This window comes from Bidens hawaiensis, unplaced genomic scaffold (assembly GCF_021521415.1).
Source record: "Bidens hawaiensis isolate Kalapana, Puna unplaced genomic scaffold, B.hawaiensis_p1.1 tig00056909_1, whole genome shotgun sequence".
NCBI classification, from domain to species: Eukaryota; Viridiplantae; Streptophyta; class Magnoliopsida; order Asterales; family Asteraceae; genus Bidens; species Bidens hawaiensis.
Genome location: NW_027500257.1, coordinates 11,725 through 34,393, shown reverse-complemented (window position 1 = coordinate 34,393; position 22,669 = coordinate 11,725). Strand labels below are relative to the sequence as shown.

Below are 22,669 nucleotides of genomic sequence, written 5' to 3'. Positions count from 1 at the left end.
TTTCATGTATAACCTCACCATTAGGATTAACTTTGTTGACGTCACTTTGCCTTGCCCAAAAGGACATACCCACATCGAGTAATTTTATGCTTTCAATCTAGGAATATATATAAAATTGAAAATTTTATGTATAAAAATTCAAATCCAATTAATCACTGGCTTCCATCCCACAGCCCGACTAACGACTAATGAGCTCTACAACACCACCATCCTCTGTAACATGTGCCAAAGCAATTACCAACCTCTCACTGTTGCAATCAAAATCTCTCTCATCTACGTGTGCGCCCTTAACTACATGCGGCCATGCGGGGAACGTCTCTTTCATCCAACATTCCACTCACAATGGTCAAAAAGGGGGCTAAATTTAAGGGTTTGTATCCCGCATCGTTCTTTAGACATTGTTTAAAACAGTGGCAGGGTAGGGTAGTTAAATTATAGTCCCTTTTCATTTGAAAAAAAGAGTTAATTAAAAAATTATGCACCAGCCGGGAATCGAACCCGGGTCTGTACCGTGGCAGGGTACTATTCTACCACTAGACCACTGGTGCTATGTGCAATGGTGGATATAAGTAATATATTTAGATACTATTAAATTTAATACCTGTCCCACTGTACTACATTATTTTTGATGTGAACTAACCATGTTTCGATAGATACAGGTAACTTCACTTGTTTGTAACAAGTAAGCTCTTCAGCATATGAAAATATTTTTTAAATTGATTAATATAAACTGCTTAAAAATTATCAATCTCTGAAACAGAGATGTTACAGAAGATAAAATGACAGAAAAGCAAGTCAAACTCAATGTCCCCAAGACTAAATAAAATAAAGCAACCATGTTTACAGATTATGATATATATTACAAATCTACACAATTGCATATTTATGGGGAAGCATATGGTATACATATCCTAAGTAACACGACAAGGATTCACAATTTTTAACAAAAGTACATAATTATACGATCAGGCAAAAAAGAAGGGCCCGCTTGAAATTTATGCGCTTCCTCTCATACCGTCAAAGTCATGTGACTGCACTTTAGTTTGGAACGTTTTGTTGGTTATCCAAGAACTGTCTCACATACTTGTCATTGATCTCAAACACAAAACTCATCCCGCGTATCTACCATTTCGAAATAAACATGTCAATTGTACATAAAAAATTAAATGCCATTTCAAAATATTTGCTTTAATTGAAATTAAAACAGGGAGACATAATTACCTCAATTAAACAACTTGAAGCGAGTGCAACCACCTGTCCATGAACCACTGTTTTGCCATTGATTGAGATCGAACTCGCACCAAGATTTTTTAGACTGAATGATCCATCTGTATCCATCTTTATGATAGCCTGACAACATAAACAAGGGGAGATTTATATAATATATAACATGTTGAATAGATTAATACAGGGTTAAAATAGTGATTATCACCTGCCGCCTGGATATCTTGTTGGCACGACCTTCTTTTCTTAGATCAATATCAACCTCGGTGTCGTCTGTTGATCTTCCAATTGTGACCTGCAAAACACAAAAAATTTATCATCCCGGGCTTCAATCTAACTAAAGTGTAACAGCTTTAATAACTATACTAAGAGTTAGTTGCACAATGGGCCCCTGTGGTTTGATCATATTGCATGTTTGCTCCCCTGGAATAAAAACTTGAAAACTTGGTAATATTTGTATACGGGTGCACCGTGCACGTTTAGCCCCAAACATTAATGCTCGTCAGTTTTGAGGGTTGAGTAACCTCATTCCATGTGAGGGCATACTCGTCATTTTATACTTTCTCTTATAGTTGATTGCACAAATGGCTCGTGTGGTGTAATCACATTGCATGTTTGGCCACCAGGTATGAAAAAAATCGCAAACTTAGACTAAACATTTGTGCAATTAACTCTTTCTCTTTTATTTCTCTCTTCAAAACACAAATAACATCACAATCCATAGATCAAGCAGTATTGGTAAAAATTTCTGTTGACTTCAGTCCTGCTCCTGCCACAAACTGAGCAGCTGGTTTTTTGTATTATTTCACAGAACTCAAGAAACCAACCCAAAAGATTAAATTGTAATATCTTAGTTACACAACCGTTAAAAAAAACATCCCAAAAGATTAACTGTAACATCTCAGTTGCATACCCATCAAAAGAAACAAATGTGGAACTTTGGACCAAGTTTACAATTTTCATTCACGGGCCGAACATGCAATATGATCAAACCACAAGGGCCCATGTGTGCAATTAACTCTTAAACCAAAAGAAACTAATCTGCATACCTCAGCTTTCTTGATATATTGCTTCAAGCGTCGACCATAAAAGATGGCAAGTGCTCCATGTGATGACATGGCTCTTTGGAAAGAAGAACGAGCCGCCTGTTCCAGCCTCATGATCATCTTTTTAGCATCATCAAATTGATACTTTGCAACTGCAGATTGTGACAAAACATACAATATATATAAAACAAGATTAGTATTACAAAACTAACATTAAATCATTACCTTCACTTGTGAAAGATGACTCCTGACCATGAGTCAAGTCCATTTCAAGTAGCTGAAATAATATATTAACATTAATAAAAGAATAAAACCTAAAAAATGAAAGTACAAAACTTTACCATAGCTTCAACATCCGAAAAATAAGGTATGTCACCATCACTATCAGAGTTGTTATCATTATTAATATACGAATCGTCCATTGATTCTGGATCAATCATCTTGACGTTGCCAAGTTCTAATGGTAATGGCATCTCACTGTACATTGCCGGGCTACTTAAAACCTGTGCACAATTAAATAAAAACTTCAGATAAGATTGAAATGATAATATTATATCACATAATTTTAGAATATTATTGTTACCTGAGGTTCAACTTTACTAGCAGTTTCCTCTAGTACTCCATTCCCACTAATCATTAGAGGCGGCAAGGGTCGAGTTTGACCAGGAATTCTAAGATTGTTAGGCTTTCCAGGAAGCAGGCCAACGTATTCACCATCAGATGGCTCGCGTTTAAACACAAGTAATACAGTTGGTCCACCTGTAACTGACCGTGAGAAACTTGGCGCTAGTTCTTTCCCTTTTCTAACTGTAATTAGTCCAAGTTCGCCATCTTTCTCAAGTGATGACGAGGATAGCGGGCCACTAGAATCTGCAACAATCTGTGGTCCAGCTGATGAAGCAAATTGAGTGGACGGGTGAATCAGCAAGAAAATATCATCATTACATGGAATATCGGGATCTTCTCTGTTTAAAGTACAAATAATCGTTCCTTCAGTAAGCTCCTGATGACAAGCATCATGCTGATTGTTATGAAATGAGGAATCTTTCAACTCTTCTAGGTTAGGACTCGCAACTGCTGACGTGGCAGCATCATGTAAATGCGAATCCCGTTCTTGCACATCTCCATCTACTGTATCTTTTGCATCATCCATAAAAAGAATATCATTCTCATTTGAGAAGTCGAGTAAAGATTCTGGTAAATCTGTATATTCACCTTCTTGAACACCCATCAAACTGATTAACTCATTGTCTGCCAAAATGGAAACTTGGTGGGACCCATCTGTTAATGTTTCTTTTGCAACCTGATGACTTTCTGCATTGGTATCATCAACTGGCATATCGGGCGCAGAAATATCTTCCATTGTTTTCCAGAGTGGCAATCCACTCATCTGAAACGAAGCACTACCGTCTGAAACCGGGGAGTTAAAATGGTGTTTCCCGCCAAAAACCGATTTATCAATTTTGGAAAGTTTTTCGTTTGGAGTTTCAGATGGGCCCGACTCATCAATACCGGTGGCATTTTTTACCATCAATTCATTTTCAACTGATTTATTGCATCTTTCCAAATGAAAATTATGATCTGGATTATTATTAACAATAGCAGCAGCAGTAGTAGTCGCAGTAGTAGATATACTCGTTAACGATTCAGGAAAAGCTCGACGCAAGATCTCAAAATCTTTTTCCTCAAACCCTAGATTATTTGCAAGACAATCATCTATCATAGCATCACCACCATGAGTTGTATCTTGAAACTTATGAAGATTGCGTTCTTCAAAAAAACCGAGATTTTGAGAGCTAAAAAACTCGTTTTTCAATCGTTTACGCATGGCATAATAATGTCTGCGGATGCTTCTGGTTTTTCTTTTCTCGGGGGCTTTGTCTATTCTAGGTTTTGATGATGGATTAGAACCAGATAATTCAAGTTCCGCCATGCGAGCAGAAGCTTGAGTGGCAACATCAGGATCATAAAGAAGAGAATGCCACCGATCGCGAATTTCACGTAACGTGAATCTGCGTGAAAAGTTTACTGCCCCTTTAGCAAGTGCTTCGAGAGAAGCTCCACCCTGAAAAAGAAAACAAAAACAGAAAATCAACAAAAAACAATGAGCTAAGTTTACAATATGATGACAAGCATATGCTTATATGAACATTTCATACATCCTATAACAGATCCTTATATCATTCTTCTATTAAGATGTATGAAAATGTTTCAATTCCAATATTCCATAGTCAAATAATTAGACAAAAACGAAAAGGAAGCATACATCTCAGTAATATAATACACAAATAATTTCATATACTGAACAAAAGGATCCAATTACAACAGAGTGGTGGGCAAGAGGGCAACAAGCTGCACCGCCACCCCCTATTGAATAGCAAAACCGATCCTACTGAAAACAAAGTTATAGTTCTTTGGCGTCGATAAGTTCCTGTGCACGACCCGTTGTACTCTTTTCAGAAACGCAATAGCTTCTAGGGCAAGGACCCAAATAATGCATATATTAGGGCAAACTACGCTTAGTAACGTGCGCGCGGTCTGAATTACTCGAAATATTAGTAGAATGTAACAAAAATGTTATAAGCAAGTTAATTAGGGCCACTAATACATAACTATAAGCAATACACATCATATATTAAGGCTATAAATTAATTAACAAATACAAAACAAAATTAAATAACTCAATTACAATTAACATAGAGTAAAGCATCAAATTAAACCTAAAATATCTGAGACAATAACATAATAACAAATTAACAATGGAATCGATTAAACGGATGTGTGAAAACCTACCTCAATAGAATTCTTGAGGAGCAAGTCATCTTCAGGAAGCCAAGCAGTAACAGCAGCCACTGCTGCTGACGTCATCTTCTCCACACAAAAACAAACCCTAAATTCTCAAATAAGTCGAATTCGAATAATTCAATTCATTTGGGTGGAGAACACAAATACAAATTTAGAGTATGAGTATCGAATTTGAGATGTGCAAATTCATGACGTACGTAACGTCTGTGACGAACAATAACTGAAAGAGGGGAAGAAGCAATGTTTCTATATTTATTTGTTTTTTAATGTTTGGGACTTTTGTCCTACTTTGTAAGATTTTTTACTTTTAACTCATTAAATTGTAGTTGCTACATAAAGAGAAAAATCCAGCGAATACCTGAAACAAAATATTATTATTTATTAGTTTAATTAAATTACAAAACCAAATATCAAGGGTGCTGCTAAACGTACCCCTCTCCCATTCATTTTTACTAAACATACCCCCTCCTTCAAATTTTACGTTAATACAATTTAAATCTTTTTGTTGTTTCTTTTGTCATTTGTTATATTTTATTATTATTATTACCTTTATAAAAGCATTTTTTTTTCTATTTTTTATTTAACAATTTTTTTCTATTTATCTTTTTATGTATATTTAAAATCCTTTACTAAAAACATATTTTTTCTTACTTAGAAAAATGTTTTTTTCCCTATACTTGCTTTAATCTTTTTAAAGAGCGTTTTTTTTAATTAAGGGATAGTTTACATTCTTCTATAAAAACGTATTACGTTTATAAATAAAAAGGTTAAATAACATACAATTTGATATAAAAAAAAGTTGACTCTTTTATCATGTAACATTAATGTCATGTATTCAAACCTAACAAAAAAATCAAATTATTTTGAATACATTTAAAAAAAAAAAAAACTAGCTAGAGAAAACATACAAAACTTTTTAATACATGTAAAAGAATAAATAAACTTTTACTAAGATCTTAAAGAAATAAAATAATAAAATCAATAACAAAAATATAAAAAAAAAACTATAAAACAAAAATAAAAACTTAATAGGTTTTTATTTAGTAATTTGAGAAAATTATAAAATAAAATAAGAGGGGACTAGCATGTCAATTATAAATGTTAAAGGGAAATGAAAGTTCAGGAGGGGTGTATGGATAGCAAGGGAGGGGGGTACGTTTAGCCTGACCCAATATCATCATTAGTTAGATCTAAATCACTAAACCAGGCTTTAACTATCTTCATTAGAATAGTGTAAAGTGTCATTTTCGTCCTTATGGTTTAACAAATAATGCGAATTTAGTTCAAAAAGTTTATATTTTGCATATGGACCCGCCAGGTATCTCAATTCTTGCCAATTACATACAAATTACTAACCCCGTTAAATTTAATCGTTAAGTCAAAGGTAGACATGTCTTTTCACTCCTTCTTTATTATAATACTTATTTCAGCAAACTGCGGTTTTCGTCCATATGGTTTGTCCAAATCTTTTAGTCCAATAGTTTCAAATTTGCAATTTCCATCATTATGGTTTCATTTCACTTGCAATTAAACCTGAATTCACTAATCCCGTTAAGTCTGATCGATAAACCCATCAATGTGCCCTTCACGTGAGGGGCAATTTTGTCCTTTTTTCCCCAAAATACACACCAGCCCCTCACGTGAGGGGGCTTGCGAATTAGAACTGAGATTTATTTTGGGAGAAAAACGACAAAATTGGCCGTCACGTGAGGGGCACGCAGATGGGTTAACGACCAGATTTAACGGGGTTAATATTTGGGTTTAATTGCAAGTAAAATGAAAATACAAGGACGAAAATCGCAAATTTGATAGGGACGGAAATTGCAAAGTTGAAACTATTGGACTAAAACCGTAAATTTGGACAAATCACAGGGACAAAAACCGCAGTTCACTGAAATAAGTATTATAACAAAGAAAGAGTGAAAGATATGTCTACCCCTAACTTAATGATTAAATCTAACGGGGTTAGTGATTTGGATATAATTGGCAAGAATTGAAAAACGTGGAGGGTTCATATGCAAAAAATAAACTTTTTTGACTATATTTGCATTATTTGTCAAACCACAAGAACAAAAATGACATTTTACTCTTAAGAATATTAATTGGGTTCGACTATATTTTTTTTATTAATCATGATATTCATGAGCTTTTAAAAACATTACTTGTTTTATATAAAACAATTATGGGATGGAGAACATTATGCTTTTACCGAATTGTGAATGTATCGTGTTCTGGCGATTTTGTGTCGGTTGCTTCATCTCATAGTCTCGTTTTCTCAATCCAAAGCTAGGAGATGGTGTTACCATGCCACGTCAGACTCTTCGATTTCGGCATAGCGCTTCCACACTTTTCGGCATAAGTTCTAGGCTTCTAGCCTTTTACATAAAGTTATTTTGTTTGTATAATTTATAGAAGTCCCATTTAAGAATTTATTGAAACATACATTCGTTCAATGTATACATTTATTCAAGAATCAAAAGCTTAAAAGATGTATATTTAGAAAGTAATGATAATGTTAGTATACTAAACTATGTTAAAAGTTATAAATTACTTTAGCATTAAAACAACCTATATTTAAGTAAATTATACTTACGTTTTACATGGCTTGCTAAAAGTTATAGATATGGTTTTTTGTCGAAGCATTTTGTGTGTTCCGTCACTACTTTTGTTATATGTTGTAGGGATGAGTAAAGATCAGTTACGATAATAGGACATGAACATGTGTACCGAAATCAAACCATATTTGGTACCCATATTGTGATGATTTCTAGACCGTCTGAAAACAGAAATTATTCAAACAGAATCTGAAAAAGATCATATTACGATATCAAAACACCCATTTTAAGAAACACTAATCAAGTAAATAAAAGTAAACTTGAATCAGTTGTGAGGAGGAAACAATAACCCCATATTGTTAAGAAAAAAGGCCAGTTGCGATGGTGTTCTTGGGATGAAAAGGGTATAAGTTAAAATATGTAGCAACAATAAAGAAGAGGAAGCAGAGGTCGATTTCGCATTCTAACAAATGGTAGATCCAATATTTTTTTATACAGGGATACCTTTTTGTGCTTGGATTTCTACCAACTCGACACTACAACTTTTGGATTGGTTCAGGTCCGTTCACATACTAAAATGTGATAACATAGTATAAATGCATCGTCGTTCGAAATTACAAAGTTTCCTACAAGTTCCAAACATTAAGCAATCGTTTTCCCAATCATTCAACTAATTATTTTGAAAATTTAGCTAGAGTTTTATGAGTATAAACTTAAATTCCTCCTCTTAAAATGATACATGGATCTTAAGGACACAAGTAACACATTGTCAAATTCATCGTAAAAACGATTATTGAATCTAAAGAGCATACACTAGACCTGAATGTTAATCAAACATCATATAGAGCGCCCTAGGAATTTGCTACCATCACCACCACTACTATCACCAGCGGTATAACTTTCACCATGACAAACATTGCTACAATAACTGTCGTCATCACACTTTAACTTCTTTACCAAATTTACAAACCAAACATAATTATTTTTTTAACCATTAAATATATATTAATTTGCAACTTGGTGTCCCCTCACATTGTTACTATTCATTTTTCGGTTCTTTTATTGTCTTAACTCCTTTCTTAGTTTTATTTGTTAGTATTGTCCATGCTTCAAACTTTTGAAGTTGATTTGTTAATTTGTGTTTCCATTAATACAAATTTAATGCTTAATGTACAAGAATTTATTGCTATTTTATTTTTCTTTATTAGAGTATTAGTAATAGTTCAAATTAGTCCCCATGCATTACTTTTAGTTTAAGAAACCTTATACTTCATAACTTTATTTAACTACTATTATTATAATTCAATTTATGAGTTTTAAATGTTACAACATAAGTGCATGGTTTAATTTTCTAACTCTAAGTTTTTGTTTGGTTTAAAGATCCCGCTGCAACACGTTAGAGTATTAATATAAATACAAACTATCAAGCGTGTATTCAATGTTTTTTCATCTATTTTTTTTAATTAACGGTCGCGTCGCAATGGATAGCCGATTGAATAATGCTTTTTTTCTTTTCAACTTACTTATCATCTTCTACGATAATGTTTTACGTTTCGTTCTAAATTTTGTGATTTAACACGTCATAAAGAGAGTGTGTAGTTTAACATTTTAGGTTTGTTTTTCTATTTGGTTTAACAGTCCTACCGTAAAGCGTAGGTTCCAAATAATAATGTATATAAAAAATCAAAGTTCATTTGACATATTTTAATTCCTTTTGTCAATTTTCAATAAACAAAATGCTCCCGGAGAGTGTCAGGAAAATTCAAAAATTCAATTGTCGGATTGACAAGTTGAATTGTTCAACTCGAACACAGCTCACATTTTTATTTTGTAAAAACATCAATCATAACCCCCACACATTCTCACATTTGTGATGAAGACTAGGACTGCAAATGAACCGAACGAACATGAATACTTAATCGAACAAATATTTGTGCTCATATTTGTTTGTTTAAAAACGAACATGTTCGTGTTCGTTTATGTTCCTTCGTTTAAAATCTAACAAACACACATAAACGGACAGATATGAACACAAACGAACAAATGTAAAGCCAATTATATATTTTCTATTAATATGTAAATGAACATAAATAAATAGAGAAAAAACAAACAAACGAAACATGCGTTCATGCTCGTTCGTTTAATTAAACGGACACAAATACTTTGATTATGTTAGTTCGTTTACTAATAAACGAACATAAACAACTTTCCGCCGGACGGTTCACGAATAGTTTACTGAACATCCGGTTCGTTTACAATTGATATGCGTAATGTATGAGTAGTTATGACTTATGATAGCCTCTTGCTGCATATAGTGCTGCCTTCTATTTTCTAATTATTATTCAACTATTAATCTTCTCCAATCAAGAAAGTAGTGTATAGTTTTTGTGAAGAAAGCATATGGTTGATGGTTCTACCATAATATAAATTGAATATACAGTTTGTTAGAAACAATATGACAACACTTGGTGTTATCTGTCTACGCGCAAAATGCATATTTAGTGAACTAAATGAGCAACCTTATATTGTGGAGCTTGATCTTCTATGAGGTATTTGTTGAATAATCCTTCTTTCTTTCTTTTGACAACTAACTGTTTACATTTTCTTGAGGCAGTTTCACTTGGAATAATATGTGTCTAATTAATGGTTAAACATAAACATACTAAACTATGTTATGTTATTTTCAGATGACGAGTACAAATCCAGAATGTGCTTCCTGGTTGGATATTTGTGAACCGGAAACATATTGGTCGATCGTGCTGATGGTTAGCTAGCTTTTCTTCTCTTATTTCTGGTTATGTTATTTGATTACTCTAAAGTTATTTACTAATGTTTCTTTATGCTATGTAAATAATAATTTAAGCTGTTCAGAATGGTATGTTGCAAGATCTACTAGGTTCAAACTGAATAAGAAGTGAAACTGTCAGTATTATCTTTTAATGTCAAGTTTTTAACTTCTTACTTTCCAACACTTTTTCATGTGTGTTTTACCTCACATTTCAAGATTTGCATCATCTCATATTTAGAATCATCTATTTGACTACAAAGCTACCGCATAAACATCCGGCCTCCAAGTTGACTTTCGGGCACTTAATATTCCTTGCTTCTTAGCAAGGATATCCCAATGTAGTGACTTTAACAACTCTTCAACTTCCATTATCGTGCTGGCATCATCTCGAACAATCAGTTGTCCGCCTGGCCTCAAAATTCTATCCATTTCAACGAAGGCAGGTGCGATTTTGCACCTTTTTGCCAGCATGGAAAACAGATGGTCTGCATGAAGCAGATCATATGTTCGAGGGTATGTGCTAAAAGATTCACACCAGTCATGGTAAATTCCGTAAAGACCCCTCTCGAATATTATTGGCAGCGTGTCGGGAGAGCTTGTGCTCACTACATTCATCACCCATAGTTTTAAATCCTTTAATGCTGCAGCAAACCTGTTAACAACGGGTCAACATACATTAGTAAGATTTCAAATTGTATCTTAATAGTTAAAACTAAACGTAGACGAATGTTTGATTTCGCACTTACCCACCATAAACAACTCTCATGTCCATAACATTTCTAACATTGGCCCAGTTTAACCGTAAATCCTTCATATATGATTTGGTTACAATCTTTTTCCAATGATCATAATCTGCTTTAAAGTCATCTGGAAATGGTTTTCCATAAATTCCCATATGGGAGTTGGTTAACCAATACGGCGGTGTTTGGACCCTAACGGGCCAGTCTTCGGGCCATCTTGAACCTCTCTCTATGTCTCCGATTGGGTTGTTGTGCATACATGCCTGTAGAGGTATGTACCTGCCAAAAAAAACTCGAATAATTTATTTATAAATTACAAAGTTAAAAGTTAAATTTGATCTATTTTTTCTTTATTCTTTACATGTTTACCATGCAGCATTTGGATCATCATCCGGTTTACACATTGGTGTTCTTGTACTTTTCTTCCACTGTAGCATTCATTTGATTCTGGTTTTCTGTAGATGGTTGCATCAACTTCATTGAGTTCATCTTTAGTGATAGTAACAAGCTCCCAACACATTGCAACAGTTAAAGCCGACATTTCTGAGTGTAAGTTTTTTATTTTATTTTAGTTACTTAAAGTTAATATAATTTTATTAATCATGAATATTATTTAACAATACCTTCCCATATTTTTGCATCCTCTCCATCTTTTCGGTACACAGGCGTTGCTGACCAAACAAAATAACCTCCCGGACGAAGCAGACGATTAACCTCCAGAAGAAGCTTTCCACCTTAAGAGAAAGAATATTAACTCAGTTCATATGGTATTTCAGGTTCTAAAGACTAAAGCTAGTATTTTTTTTATGAAATAAACAAAAAAGTTCATGTTTGAACCTTCTTTGTGCCAGGGTACTCTACACCGAGCACAATGTATAAGATCATAAACGTTGCTTGGAAATGGTAGCCGACGAGTGCCCATAACAGCAGAAATAGCAGGTATTCCTCTTTCAAGTGCAAACTGAATTTGAGACTCGTGTTCATCATTAGACGCAAACGACATTGTAAGGGTATTTCTGTCAAAAAGATAGCCTCCAAAACTTGCTACACCACACCCTACATCTAAAACTACTCTAGTGTGCTTTCCCCATTCAATCTCTGGCACTGCCTGCGTTAAATGAAAGCCCCGCGAATTATTCATACTTTATAACTACTTAAATAACTTAATTAAATTGATTAACTTATTACCTGTTGTAGCATGTCAATATAATGCAGAGCACCGTGTATAAACTGAGTTCCACCTCCCGGGAAAGTAAGAAATTCTCCAGTCACTTTGACCCAATTCTGGTGGCCCTTTACATTTGCTAATGACTTGTGTGGTACATTATGCATTTACATCTTTATATTATCATTTAAACATGACCAAATATGTATGATATTAAGTATCAACATATTATAATAATATAGTAAAACTATACCTTATCTCTGCTATGAGGCCATGGAATCGATGTCCTGTAACCCTCGGGTATCGGTACAAGACACGTGGGACCCACCTCTGGGCAATGTCGTTCCCTATGCTCATAATGATTCCTACCAGCCAGTTTCTTGATTGCTTTTTCATTATCCAAACAAGGTATAAAATCTGTCCCAGTTGTAACATTGCATAATTCCCATTTGTAACCGGGTGCCACGCCAGCGACATCACTTAGTCGTTCTTTTTCGTTGTGTGACTGACCCGCTTGAGTCTTCCATCCTCTCTTTGACTCATTTGACTCCATTGGAATCCCGGAAGAACTTCCACCAACCATCATTGTCCCACTGCTTGTCGTCGCCTTTGAGTCTTTAGTCGGTGCTATGATGGCAATAGCGGTGCTGTCTGTTTTTTTTACTTCATCCACTGGCATTTTTGTTTTATTTTCTGAACGGTTTTCAGTTTCTATTAGTTTTTCTTCGTTCGTTTGTATTTGATCATTTTGTGTTTGTTCTTGTTCGTCTTCGGTTACATCATGCTCTTCGGTATCCTTGCCACTTGACGCGTCCGTCTGCATATCATTTTGATTTTTCTTTTGTTCGTCCTCTGATACATCATTTTCCTCATTTTTCATCGCACCCGTTTTACTGACATCTGCCACGTATGCATGTTTACGAGTTTTCTTTTCTTCAACGCCCGTAGTGTTATCAAACGTCGGGACTCGCTCAACATTTTGATTTTGAGTCTCTTCAGCTTCCTTTTCAACACGTGGTTGTTTGTCAACTTGTGGTTTGGTAACATTTGACCTGGTGGTCGGGTGGTCAAAGCGTGTTCCTGAACCATCGTCCGGTTGGATGGCATCTTCAGGAAGGTCACCCGGGTTGTCTTCAAAAGCAGGAGGGTCGATGGGGATCTTGCGGATGGTGATCTTGGCTATGGGTTTGTTTGAGGAAGCATAGGAGTTGGAAGTGAGCATCCAGACACTAACATGAATATGCATACAACGACAAGGGTGGAGATGGTGGATGCATAGGAACCACTAGAAGATCGCTTGTTTGCGCGGTGTTTTCCGGTGGGCATGATGGTTACAATCACAAAGAGAAGTTTTTTAGTAAGTTTGTAAGAAAGAAAAAAATTAGATTGTCAAGATCCAAAAGACAAGGGTATTGCATTTGTTGCCACATTTCTGCCTTGCCCTTTTTTCTCTCTTAGTCTTACACATTATTATTGTTATTTCTCTACCATTTCTCACAAATGGTCTTGCATAATCTAATTTAGCTCATAATAGCTTCTTGTGTGTATGTGTGTCTATATATAGATGTTGATGATAAATATTATGTTGTTTTTTATACAGTATATATCAAGAAAGAAATCATTATTTTAGTGTGTAACATAACACATGTAGTAGCAGCTTCATGATAAAATCAACTTCTAATATCCTTTGAGTTAGAACAGGCAAAGAGCATAGACAAAATTTTGTTTATTTCACATCAAGAAGGTCCTCAAATCACACAAGCTAGCAATAACATGCCTGCTCGATAATTGTTGATCGATTATATATACCAGTATACCACACACAAAAACCAAAACTGAACCTCAATTTTTGGTTTTCATAATTAAACGACTTTACTGAACCATCGGGTATTTGTTTGATATGGTTAATACGGTTACATTTTGCTTAACTCGGTTTGTTCCTCGTCTATGCTAAGGTTCACATCAAACCGAAGAACATCAACAATGCAAATACGTTCACCATGGAATACCAACGAGTATAAACCGAAATCTTCTGAATATCCTAGCGCTTTTGCCACTACTTATACCCGTTGATTTTGTGAAATTCTAAGCACAGTTTTAAAAGACAAAGTTATCCCACAAATCCTTTTATAGCATCTATCATAAAGGGTCATAAAGCTAAAAGCCTCTACAAACAAACCTTTAGGCCAAAGGTTATGTTATGCGACCGTGAAAATGGAATATGCCACATAGCCGTCACTCTTACCACGCTACCCCTCACCCTTTAAGTGAATGTGAAAATGAGTTTGGTTAATTTTCACACGTGAAAGGAGATGGCTTAGTTTTTAATAATATTTATATTTTGGTGGAGCCAATCAGAAAGCAACACCTCGCCTTTCACTAACCATAGCACTCCTCAGTGTGATCACCCCTTTGCCTAGGTGGTTTCTACGTGGTGTGTCTTTCACTGTCGCCTGTAGTATGACAATCATTAACACCACCTACAAGCAACCTTCCCACAAACCTTTCTATTAATCTACACAACTTTTCTCAAGTAGCCATGCAATCTCACAAACATCTTTATAGGTTTCACATCTCCAACTTCTACATTTATTTCTTGAAACTAAAATTAGAAAACTAAGTTACTACCAAAACGCTTAATAGTTATCCAATTCAATTTGAGGGCAAATTAGTAATTTCAGAATGCTAACCCGTAATATTAATCTTATGGAGAGATGAAATCACATCTAATCAACAGCTCCTCCATGCCTTGAAATCACTCTGATAAAATATGTGTATCTACAGATTTAGTACTTGCGCATTTACTTTAAAGACTTTTGGCTAAATAAAGTAAAGATCTTGCAAATAGACTCTTTCACTCTCTAACCAACACCATAACCGAATTTACAAAAATGAAACTGCATAATGACTAAATGGTCTACCAGTCCGCGAGTTTGTATACATAAAACCCTCTTATACTACAACCTCATAGCACCTCTCTTAACAACCAACTTAAAAACAAATAAAGACACTTCATTGTTTCATTAAACACCTTACATCATCTTTGTAAACCATCTCTGGTCAATCTTTTTCAAATGTGGCCCGATGGAACTCGAGGTTTTCCCTTCATTGAGTTCAAATGTTGACTGACAAATATAACCCCCATCACAACAATTAAGCAGCCAACAAGTGTGCTAAAAAACAGAGCCCCCGGTTGCCTCGTTTGAACAAACCCATACACCCCATTAGAAGTCACAACAATAAGATCAGTTAACCCATCATTTGAAAAATCCGCATCAACCAAGGCATGAGTTGGTGGTGCAGGAAGGTCAATGGAAGCCAGTGGACTTCCGCCAGCCGATATTACTACCGCCTCTTGATCACCTGCCGCTAAGATAAAATGCTGATTATCATGCATCCGTAAATTAAACGGTTTCAAAGTAGGGACCACGTAACCAGCATCCATCATCCCTGCTGGTGACGGAAGGTTTGACCATGTTGCACCAGTCAACAGCTGCCAATTCCAGATCGCTTCTTGTCCATGCAGACCAGGTGAATACGCTGTAACCTGCCACACACAATCCCACCGGTTTAGTTTGTTAAAAGAACAATAACAAAAACTAGAATATTAATGATTTATATTTCATACCTCGCCACGATTTGTTAAAAAAACAATGTCTCCATGGCTACCCTTTCGATGTTTATGACCATCATTTGTCGGGATGAGGATTGGTGTTGCTACCTCGAGTGAAGTTACATCTGCAGATCTACTAAAGCTTCTAGAATATTCTCCATGAGGGAATATGTTGAAATGTGAGCGGTGACATATAGAAACATTAAAAAGCTGTTCGCGTACGGGTACACCAGACGTTGCGACAGCCCAACAAGGTTTCAACACCTCCATTGATCCACTAACAACTGTCTGTTCAGCACCATTCCCTCCAACGGCCTGCACACAGTATATTATTAATATAATTTAATGACAAATGATAAGACAAAAAAAAAAGCTCAAAGCTGCAAAAGCTAAACCTGGACATGATCAAGAACTCCATCTCCATTTATATCAGCATGCAGGCCACCCTCTTGAAGGTGAAGCTGAAGAAAGCAAAATTTTGGAAATAACTCAACAAAAATATATATGGGGATAAATAATTGATATACACATGATACATGGACACAAATATTTGTAGTAGTAATTAATAATATAGCTTTGTTGGCTTGTAAACGAGTAGAAAGAACGCGAATGGAACACGTTTGTGTTCGTTCGTTTATCTTTAACTGAACAAACGACCGAACACAAATGATTAAATGAACGGGTTTTTTTTTGTTCCTGTTTGTTCTTTAAGCACATGAGTGTGTCCGTGTTCGTTTATGATTGCTTGTTAATAATATATAAACAAACGGTTTACAAACACAAATGAACAAACATAGAATAATAAACATAGCCAAGCGTATACCAATTATAATTAAACGTGAACATCAATCCTGTCGGCCTAGAAATCTAATAAAGCTAGACTAAATTGTGATGGGTCTAAAACTTTTAACTGAATATATAAACGAACGGACTTATAACACACATAAGTAAGCGAAAACGAGCGTAAATGATGAACATAAATGAGCAAACGAGACATGATTCATGTTCGCTCATTTAACTAGATGAATAAAAAAAAGTTGTACATGTTCGCTCGTTCATTAAATAAACGAACATCAACAAACTTCCTGCCGAACGGTTCACTGAACGTTCACTTAGTTTCAAAAGCGTGATGTTACCTTGCATAACGTGCGACCGGATGCCAAATGCAAAACCTCAATCCCTTCTTTTGCATGAGCCACAACGACATTTGGTACCCACCAAAGCTGTGTGTAATTTGTAATTGTCGGAACATAAGGTGATGCCTGCAAAAAGATCATAAAATTCCTTCAGTAACATGTAAAAATACCAAAACAAATTTCCAAAATTTACCTTTTTTGTCTTGGCTGAGTTTGCAAAATTTGCAGCTTTTCCAATTAAATTTGAAATCTTTTTTGTTGAGTCTTTCCCAGGAGGATGGTTTTCCTCCGGCTTGTGAAAAGGGTAATTTGAAGTTTTTCCAGGTGTTCTCTTGACTGCCTTCCTTTTGTGTCGCCTAAAGTGGGCCAGCTTTAACATTGTATCCTCCCGTCTATCCTGTGGCACACAAAACTTGTCAGGTGATTTTAAAAAAATAAAAAAAATTTAAAAAAATGAAAAGCAAACTCCTTTCACTCACCCAGTGATGTGGCATAATTCCAAGAATTGATTCTCTAAACTCCCTGCATTCAAACTACAAATGAAAATGTTCAGAAACAATGATTAAGATATATAAAACATGTGTTTTGAGTACCTCTCCTGGTCGACGTGTATTAAGAGCATGAACATCTAGCTTATAATTATGTTGTGGGATTAGTCTTGATTCTTCTGAAGGAGCCGCTTCAATGTTCTATTATTCAACAATAATAACTTAAAGTAAATGAAAATATAGTATAGTTTTCGTGCTCAGCATTAACTTAAATAACCTCATTCTTTCTACTCCAGCGAAGTGTACCCGTTCGCCCCGCATAAGCATAAAATGCAAAATGTCGTAAATCCACAGCAGCAGAAGCATCTGCAGACTAAAAACAAAAACAAAAGAAAAGAAATGAAATGAAATGTTTGATTAAAAAATATGATACAGAAATTAATTTGCAATTACTTACTTCTTTTTCACTTGCACTTCTTCTATGTTGATCTGCATTTTCTTTAGCCATTTGTATTTCTTCAAAAGGATCTAGGTGCATCTGAAATAAGGAAATTAGTAATATAATTCTAAAGTTCACTATGTAATATTGTTTGATCAAATTCAAAAAAGTTGAGAAAAAAACATACATGTGGCTGCATTTCCATTCGTCCACCAACAATTACAAGACCAGCATCTCCATGTTTTAATGTATAATTACTTACAGAGATAGATATCTCTCTATGGTGAGCATTATGTGGAAAATCCTCCTAAAACAGTAAAAGTTTATTAATTTGATCACATACACTATGATTCCAAAATTGCCTTTCGTGCTCTCACCTGAACGTTTGTCTCCCATAGTTTCTGCAGGTTGTGATCAAAGCACATAATGGACCAACCTGATGTCACAACAACCAAGACCTGTTTTTGTACTTGACCACGTTTGAAAGTTCGGTCAACCACCCCTGTTGCCATGGCCACTGCTCGTCTGCCCGAAGCTACCCGGATCTTATCAGGTAACAAGCTCACCTCTGCAAGAACACGCGCCTCACTAAACCCTTCATCCACACGCCTTGAGTGAGGCTCCAAAACCTACATCAGTAAGTATAAGATGTCACAAAGCTGTAATTTTGCTCAATTACTGATATCCAGTAGGTAATTAAGTAGGCTAAACTCAATGAAACACATAAATACATATAGCTTATATGATATGAAACTTGACTAACAAAAAAGTTACAATGATTTGCAAGCAAACGGAATACTAAAAGTCTATCATTAGAATCAATCAAAGCGTACAAAAAAGGTAAAGATTCAGAAGTGTTTAGCAGTTGTTACATAAACAAAAGACACCGAGACCAACAAGTAACTAATTAGGGACTCTAAGCTCAACTTAAGATGATGATGATAAACACAGCTAAGGCTATGATGTTTTACACCATTTTCCATCATTCGCCAATTCAGTTTTTCCTCCATCATTCAACCCCACCACTCAACCTATGTAACACCTCATCTCCATCATCCTCTACCATTCCTTTTTATTTAAATTATTTAGTAACAAAAAGATATGAAAAAGAAAAGGGGAAAAGAACAAAATTTCTGATTGGTCCTTCCCCTAACGACCGGCGTGAGGGTGGTCACTCCCTCACGCCACTAGTGACCAGGAAATGGGCGGCGTGGTGTTCCAATGGTGTCATTGGAGCCACGTCAGCATCCGAATGTCCATACGTGATGGTCTAAGAGCTCAACTAATTAGGCATTTGTTCTTGCACTGTATAGTTGTAATAACAATTCCAATTGGTTAAAAGTTAGAAGTATAGGTGCAGCAGCAACAAATACCTAATTAAGTTCCCAAACACACAAAGCTAAATAAATATGGTTGCTAATTAAAACCCTAAATAGATAAAATACCTGAATTTTAGCGTCATGAGTGGCCACAAGGACCTCCTTCTTGCCATCACCGTTAAGATCAGAGACAATAGGCGGAGGAAGACGTTCCCCTTCGTATTTGATCGGATACTCGTCTGTCAGATGGTACCACGCCTCCTTGAACGAGAAATCGCCTTCGTGCTGATTGATATATTTTATTATAAACAAGTGATTAGTTAAACAAAATTAATCATTTAATTTGAATTAGGTCAATGAATGAATTGAGATAACTAACTACTACCTGAAGAGAGAAGAAAATGGCGAAGGCGGCAAGCATAAGAATTGCTAAATCTCGCTTCCTCATACTGATCGTCTGCTAATTATGCTTATGCTTATGCTTATGCTTATGCTTATGCTTATGCTTATGCTTAATTAATTTAATCAGATCGATTTGTGGAGAATAAGATGAGCTGAAGACCAATTTGCAGAAGACGACGGTTTCGAGTCGACTCGAGCGTGCTCTGCTGATGGATCTTTTCACTCATTTCTTTTGCTAATTTCACCCTAATATTTGCAGGATCTACATTACTAACCCTTTTCAAGCTTATGTTACTACTGAATTACGTATAGTTGTTAAATTAGATAGTAGCAAATTCGGTACCGGTAATGAAATTGGTACCGAATTGGCACCAAAATTTTGAGTTTCAGGAGTACTAATACCGGTATTTCCTGATTTTTTACCTTCGGTACCGATACTGAACTGAATATTTCGGTACTGGTACCAAGAATTGCAAATTTCGGGATCGGTATTTTCGCTACCGGTACGGTACCGAGCTAATCCCTAAATAAAACTTCACCATGAAATTTTGTCTATTTAGAGGACGTTTGACTAATCTTTTACAAATTGCTTATTTGTTTATATGAAAGAAAAATCAAATAATCAATTTTCAAAGGCTTTAAAATAGAGCTTTTTCAAATGGTTTATTGCTTTTTGAGAAATCAAATGAGCAACTAAAGGAACCAAAATAGAGGGAAAGTTAAGAGCTGTCATAGAATGGGTACCTCGATTGACTATTTTCAAAAGATTAGTCATACCCTCTTAGTTTCCAAATTTACACCAAGGAAAAGGTTAGGTTGTTATTTATCGGCCATGGGACTAAAGTTTAGAAACAGTGTCAGAGAGTGGCTCGTCTCATTCAGATTTCTCTTACTGAGAAGAGCGAATTTCTCCTTGTCATCACTCACCGGTATGACAATAAGTATGTGTCTTTAGAGTTTGGAAAATAAGAATCGACAAAGGATATTAAGCATAAGAGTAGAGAGAGAAGAGTGCCATTTATATAATCACTTTTTGAGGAACCTGTAATGAAACATCCAGGACAAGTTGTTATTCCGTTTAAGTGCAAAGAGGGCTTAGGCACCGTAAATGCCCTTTTGTCCCTATAGAGTATACTTTACCCTTTTGATGACTCCAATACGTACTTGACATTAAGTCGTTGTAGTGAGGGCCTTGGATGTTATTTCTTTGTCGACACAACCTAATTACATTTGTTTCTAATCATTGGATCCAGGACCCCTACCTGGGGAAGGATCCGTGTTTCTTCATTGGCGCCATCCGTGTTTGGTGTTAGAACATCAATAGTTTTCGTTGGTTTTTTGGTTCGTTCGATATGAGTAAACTTCCTGAAGGGCCGACGGGAACCCTTGCACCTGAGTCACGTGTAACTAACACAGAAGCACCTCCGGGTCTCAGTGTTTTTGCACGTATTACGACTCCAAGTGGTCGTACTCTTGAATGTGTCACAGCTCCGGGGTCACGAAGCATTGACGTAAAACCTGGGGGTTTTACCCTAGAAAATGTTACAACACCAACCGGCCCCACTCCCACAGACATGGGACGTGTCTCGGCACCGGAAGGTTCTAATTTGGGTAACCTCAGACGAATTACGGAAGAGACTAGTCGAAACCAGTCAGTGTTGGATCTGGAGGATGATTCAGGCGACTCTGACATGGCGAGGTCCCATCAACGTAATTCCAAATCCAGAGGAAAGCTAACTCCCGAGGAGTGGCTACATGTGCAACAACAAAGTTTGGTGGCCGAATATGAGCGCAGAAAGCGGGATGAACGACTTCATGCTCCCACCTTGAATTATGAAGAATCTCCCAGGAGATCCCCTTCTCCTCCACCAACAGTGAGAGGAAGACAGATCCGCTACAGCCAACAGACGGAGTCAGAGTTTGGCGAATTACCGAGGTTACGCCCTCGTCCTCGCATGAATATGCGGATGCCATCCTACTTAGAAGAATTTGATAAGTCACGATTCAACTTACCAACTGGGAGAATACAGTATGTATACCGGTGATAGTAGGATGAGCTCACGGGCAAGAAGCAGTCGTCCGCAGGACGCAGTCCGCCACACCGAATACCATAGTAATGCTGAAAGAGACTTTACTAAACCATATCGCCCGGCGGCCTTCGCCGAAAAATCAAAGTTCATAGCAAGCATTGCTACAGCACCCTTCCCTATTAATGCTAAAATACCTACATCGGTAGGTAAATACAATGGTATGACTGATCCAAGTGATCATCTCCAGAACTTCGTGGCAGTAGGTGGTGTCAGTGGTTGGACGCTCCCTTATTGGTGTCACATGTTTGTATTGACACTAACAGGGGCAGCGAGAGAATGGTTTGAGAAGTTGCCTGATGGTCAAGTTTCTAGCTGGGATGACCCCGTAAAAAAATTTTCTCAACAGTTCAGCCAGTAGAAGAAACATACACGAGATCAATCAGAAATTTTTGGATGTCGTCCGCCGAGATAACGAGTCCATAGAAGATTTTATCACCAGATTCAATGACGAAAGTCTAAACATCGGTGGGATAAGCAAAGACATGCTTCGTGGTGCCTTCCGCAAGAATGTCAAGTGTGACGATCTAGTCCGCACACTCACTGGCAGAGATGGAATGCCAAAGGAGTGGGACGATCTTATGACTGCGGCAAAATTGTATGCTAACACTGAAAAAACTTTGAGGAATGGTAATCCGAAGCAAAAATTTAAAGTCGAATTTCAGACACCGAGACCCAATAAACAGGCGAGAGGGCCTATCTGGTCAAGACTTCAGCCAAGTGTAGAAGTGTCAAAACCATTCGATGCAAGATCCCTCATAGGCAACAAGAACAAAGCGAGACCCTCGAACCGAGGCCCCAATAATTGGACTCCTCTTTCAAAGACTCATGCTGAAATTCTCACCACAGAAAATATAAGTTT

General features: G+C 36.3%; 2 protein-coding genes, 1 non-coding gene and 1 pseudogene across 3 annotated transcripts; all 4 read right to left on the bottom strand.

The window, feature by feature from the left end:
- Positions 1 to 477: 477 nt before the first annotated feature.
- On the bottom strand, positions 478 to 548 carry TRNAG-GCC (transfer RNA glycine (anticodon GCC)). The gene has a single exon. It is a non-coding gene; the product is annotated as a tRNA-Gly (tRNA).
- Positions 549 to 785: 237 nt separating this feature from the next.
- LOC143601648 (uncharacterized) lies at positions 786 to 5,292 on the bottom strand. Its single transcript, XM_077079007.1, has 8 exons — positions 5,064 to 5,292; positions 2,854 to 4,335; positions 2,612 to 2,773; positions 2,496 to 2,547; positions 2,274 to 2,422; positions 1,433 to 1,519; positions 1,222 to 1,350; positions 786 to 1,122 (listed from the first exon to the last, which is right to left on the bottom strand). Exons 1-8 carry the CDS (start codon positions 5,136 to 5,138, stop codon positions 1,039 to 1,041), a joined length of 2,220 nt encoding a protein of 739 aa, XP_076935122.1. The 5' UTR covers positions 5,139 to 5,292; the 3' UTR covers positions 786 to 1,038.
- Positions 5,293 to 10,496: 5,204 nt separating this feature from the next.
- Positions 10,497 to 13,569, bottom strand: LOC143601645 (putative methyltransferase PMT27; annotated as a pseudogene).
- A 1,594-nt stretch (positions 13,570 to 15,163) lies between these two features.
- LOC143601647 (uncharacterized) lies at positions 15,164 to 19,797 on the bottom strand. The gene is made up of 13 exons (XM_077079006.1): positions 19,704 to 19,797; positions 19,445 to 19,603; positions 18,377 to 18,628; positions 18,187 to 18,306; positions 18,018 to 18,098; positions 17,838 to 17,933; positions 17,666 to 17,761; positions 17,552 to 17,605; positions 17,266 to 17,469; positions 17,073 to 17,198; positions 16,332 to 16,397; positions 15,952 to 16,251; positions 15,164 to 15,870 (listed from the first exon to the last, which is right to left on the bottom strand). Exons 1-13 carry the CDS (start codon positions 19,764 to 19,766, stop codon positions 15,394 to 15,396), a joined length of 2,094 nt encoding a protein of 697 aa, XP_076935121.1. The 5' UTR covers positions 19,767 to 19,797; the 3' UTR covers positions 15,164 to 15,393.
- Between the last annotated feature and the right edge of the window lie 2,872 nt (positions 19,798 to 22,669).

Coding starts and splice junctions, on each gene's coding strand:
- LOC143601648 (XM_077079007.1), bottom strand. CDS start 5,138: ATGACGTCAGCAGCAGTGGCTGCTGTTACTGCTTGGCTTCCTGAAGAT. Junction 4,336..5,063: donor TCCTCAAGAATTCTATTGAG/GTAGGTTTTCAC, acceptor TTTCTTTTTCAG/GGTGGAGCTTCTCTCGAAGC. Junction 2,774..2,853: donor CTAGTAAAGTTGAACCTCAG/GTAACAATAATA, acceptor AATTGTGCACAG/GTTTTAAGTAGCCCGGCAAT.
- LOC143601647 (XM_077079006.1), bottom strand. CDS start 19,766: ATGAGGAAGCGAGATTTAGCAATTCTTATGCTTGCCGCCTTCGCCATT. Junction 16,398..17,072: donor CCGGTCGCACGTTATGCAAG/GTAACATCACGC, acceptor TGCTTTCTTCAG/CTTCACCTTCAAGAGGGTGG. Junction 15,871..15,951: donor TTTTAACAAATCGTGGCGAG/GTATGAAATATA, acceptor TGTGTGTGGCAG/GTTACAGCGTATTCACCTGG.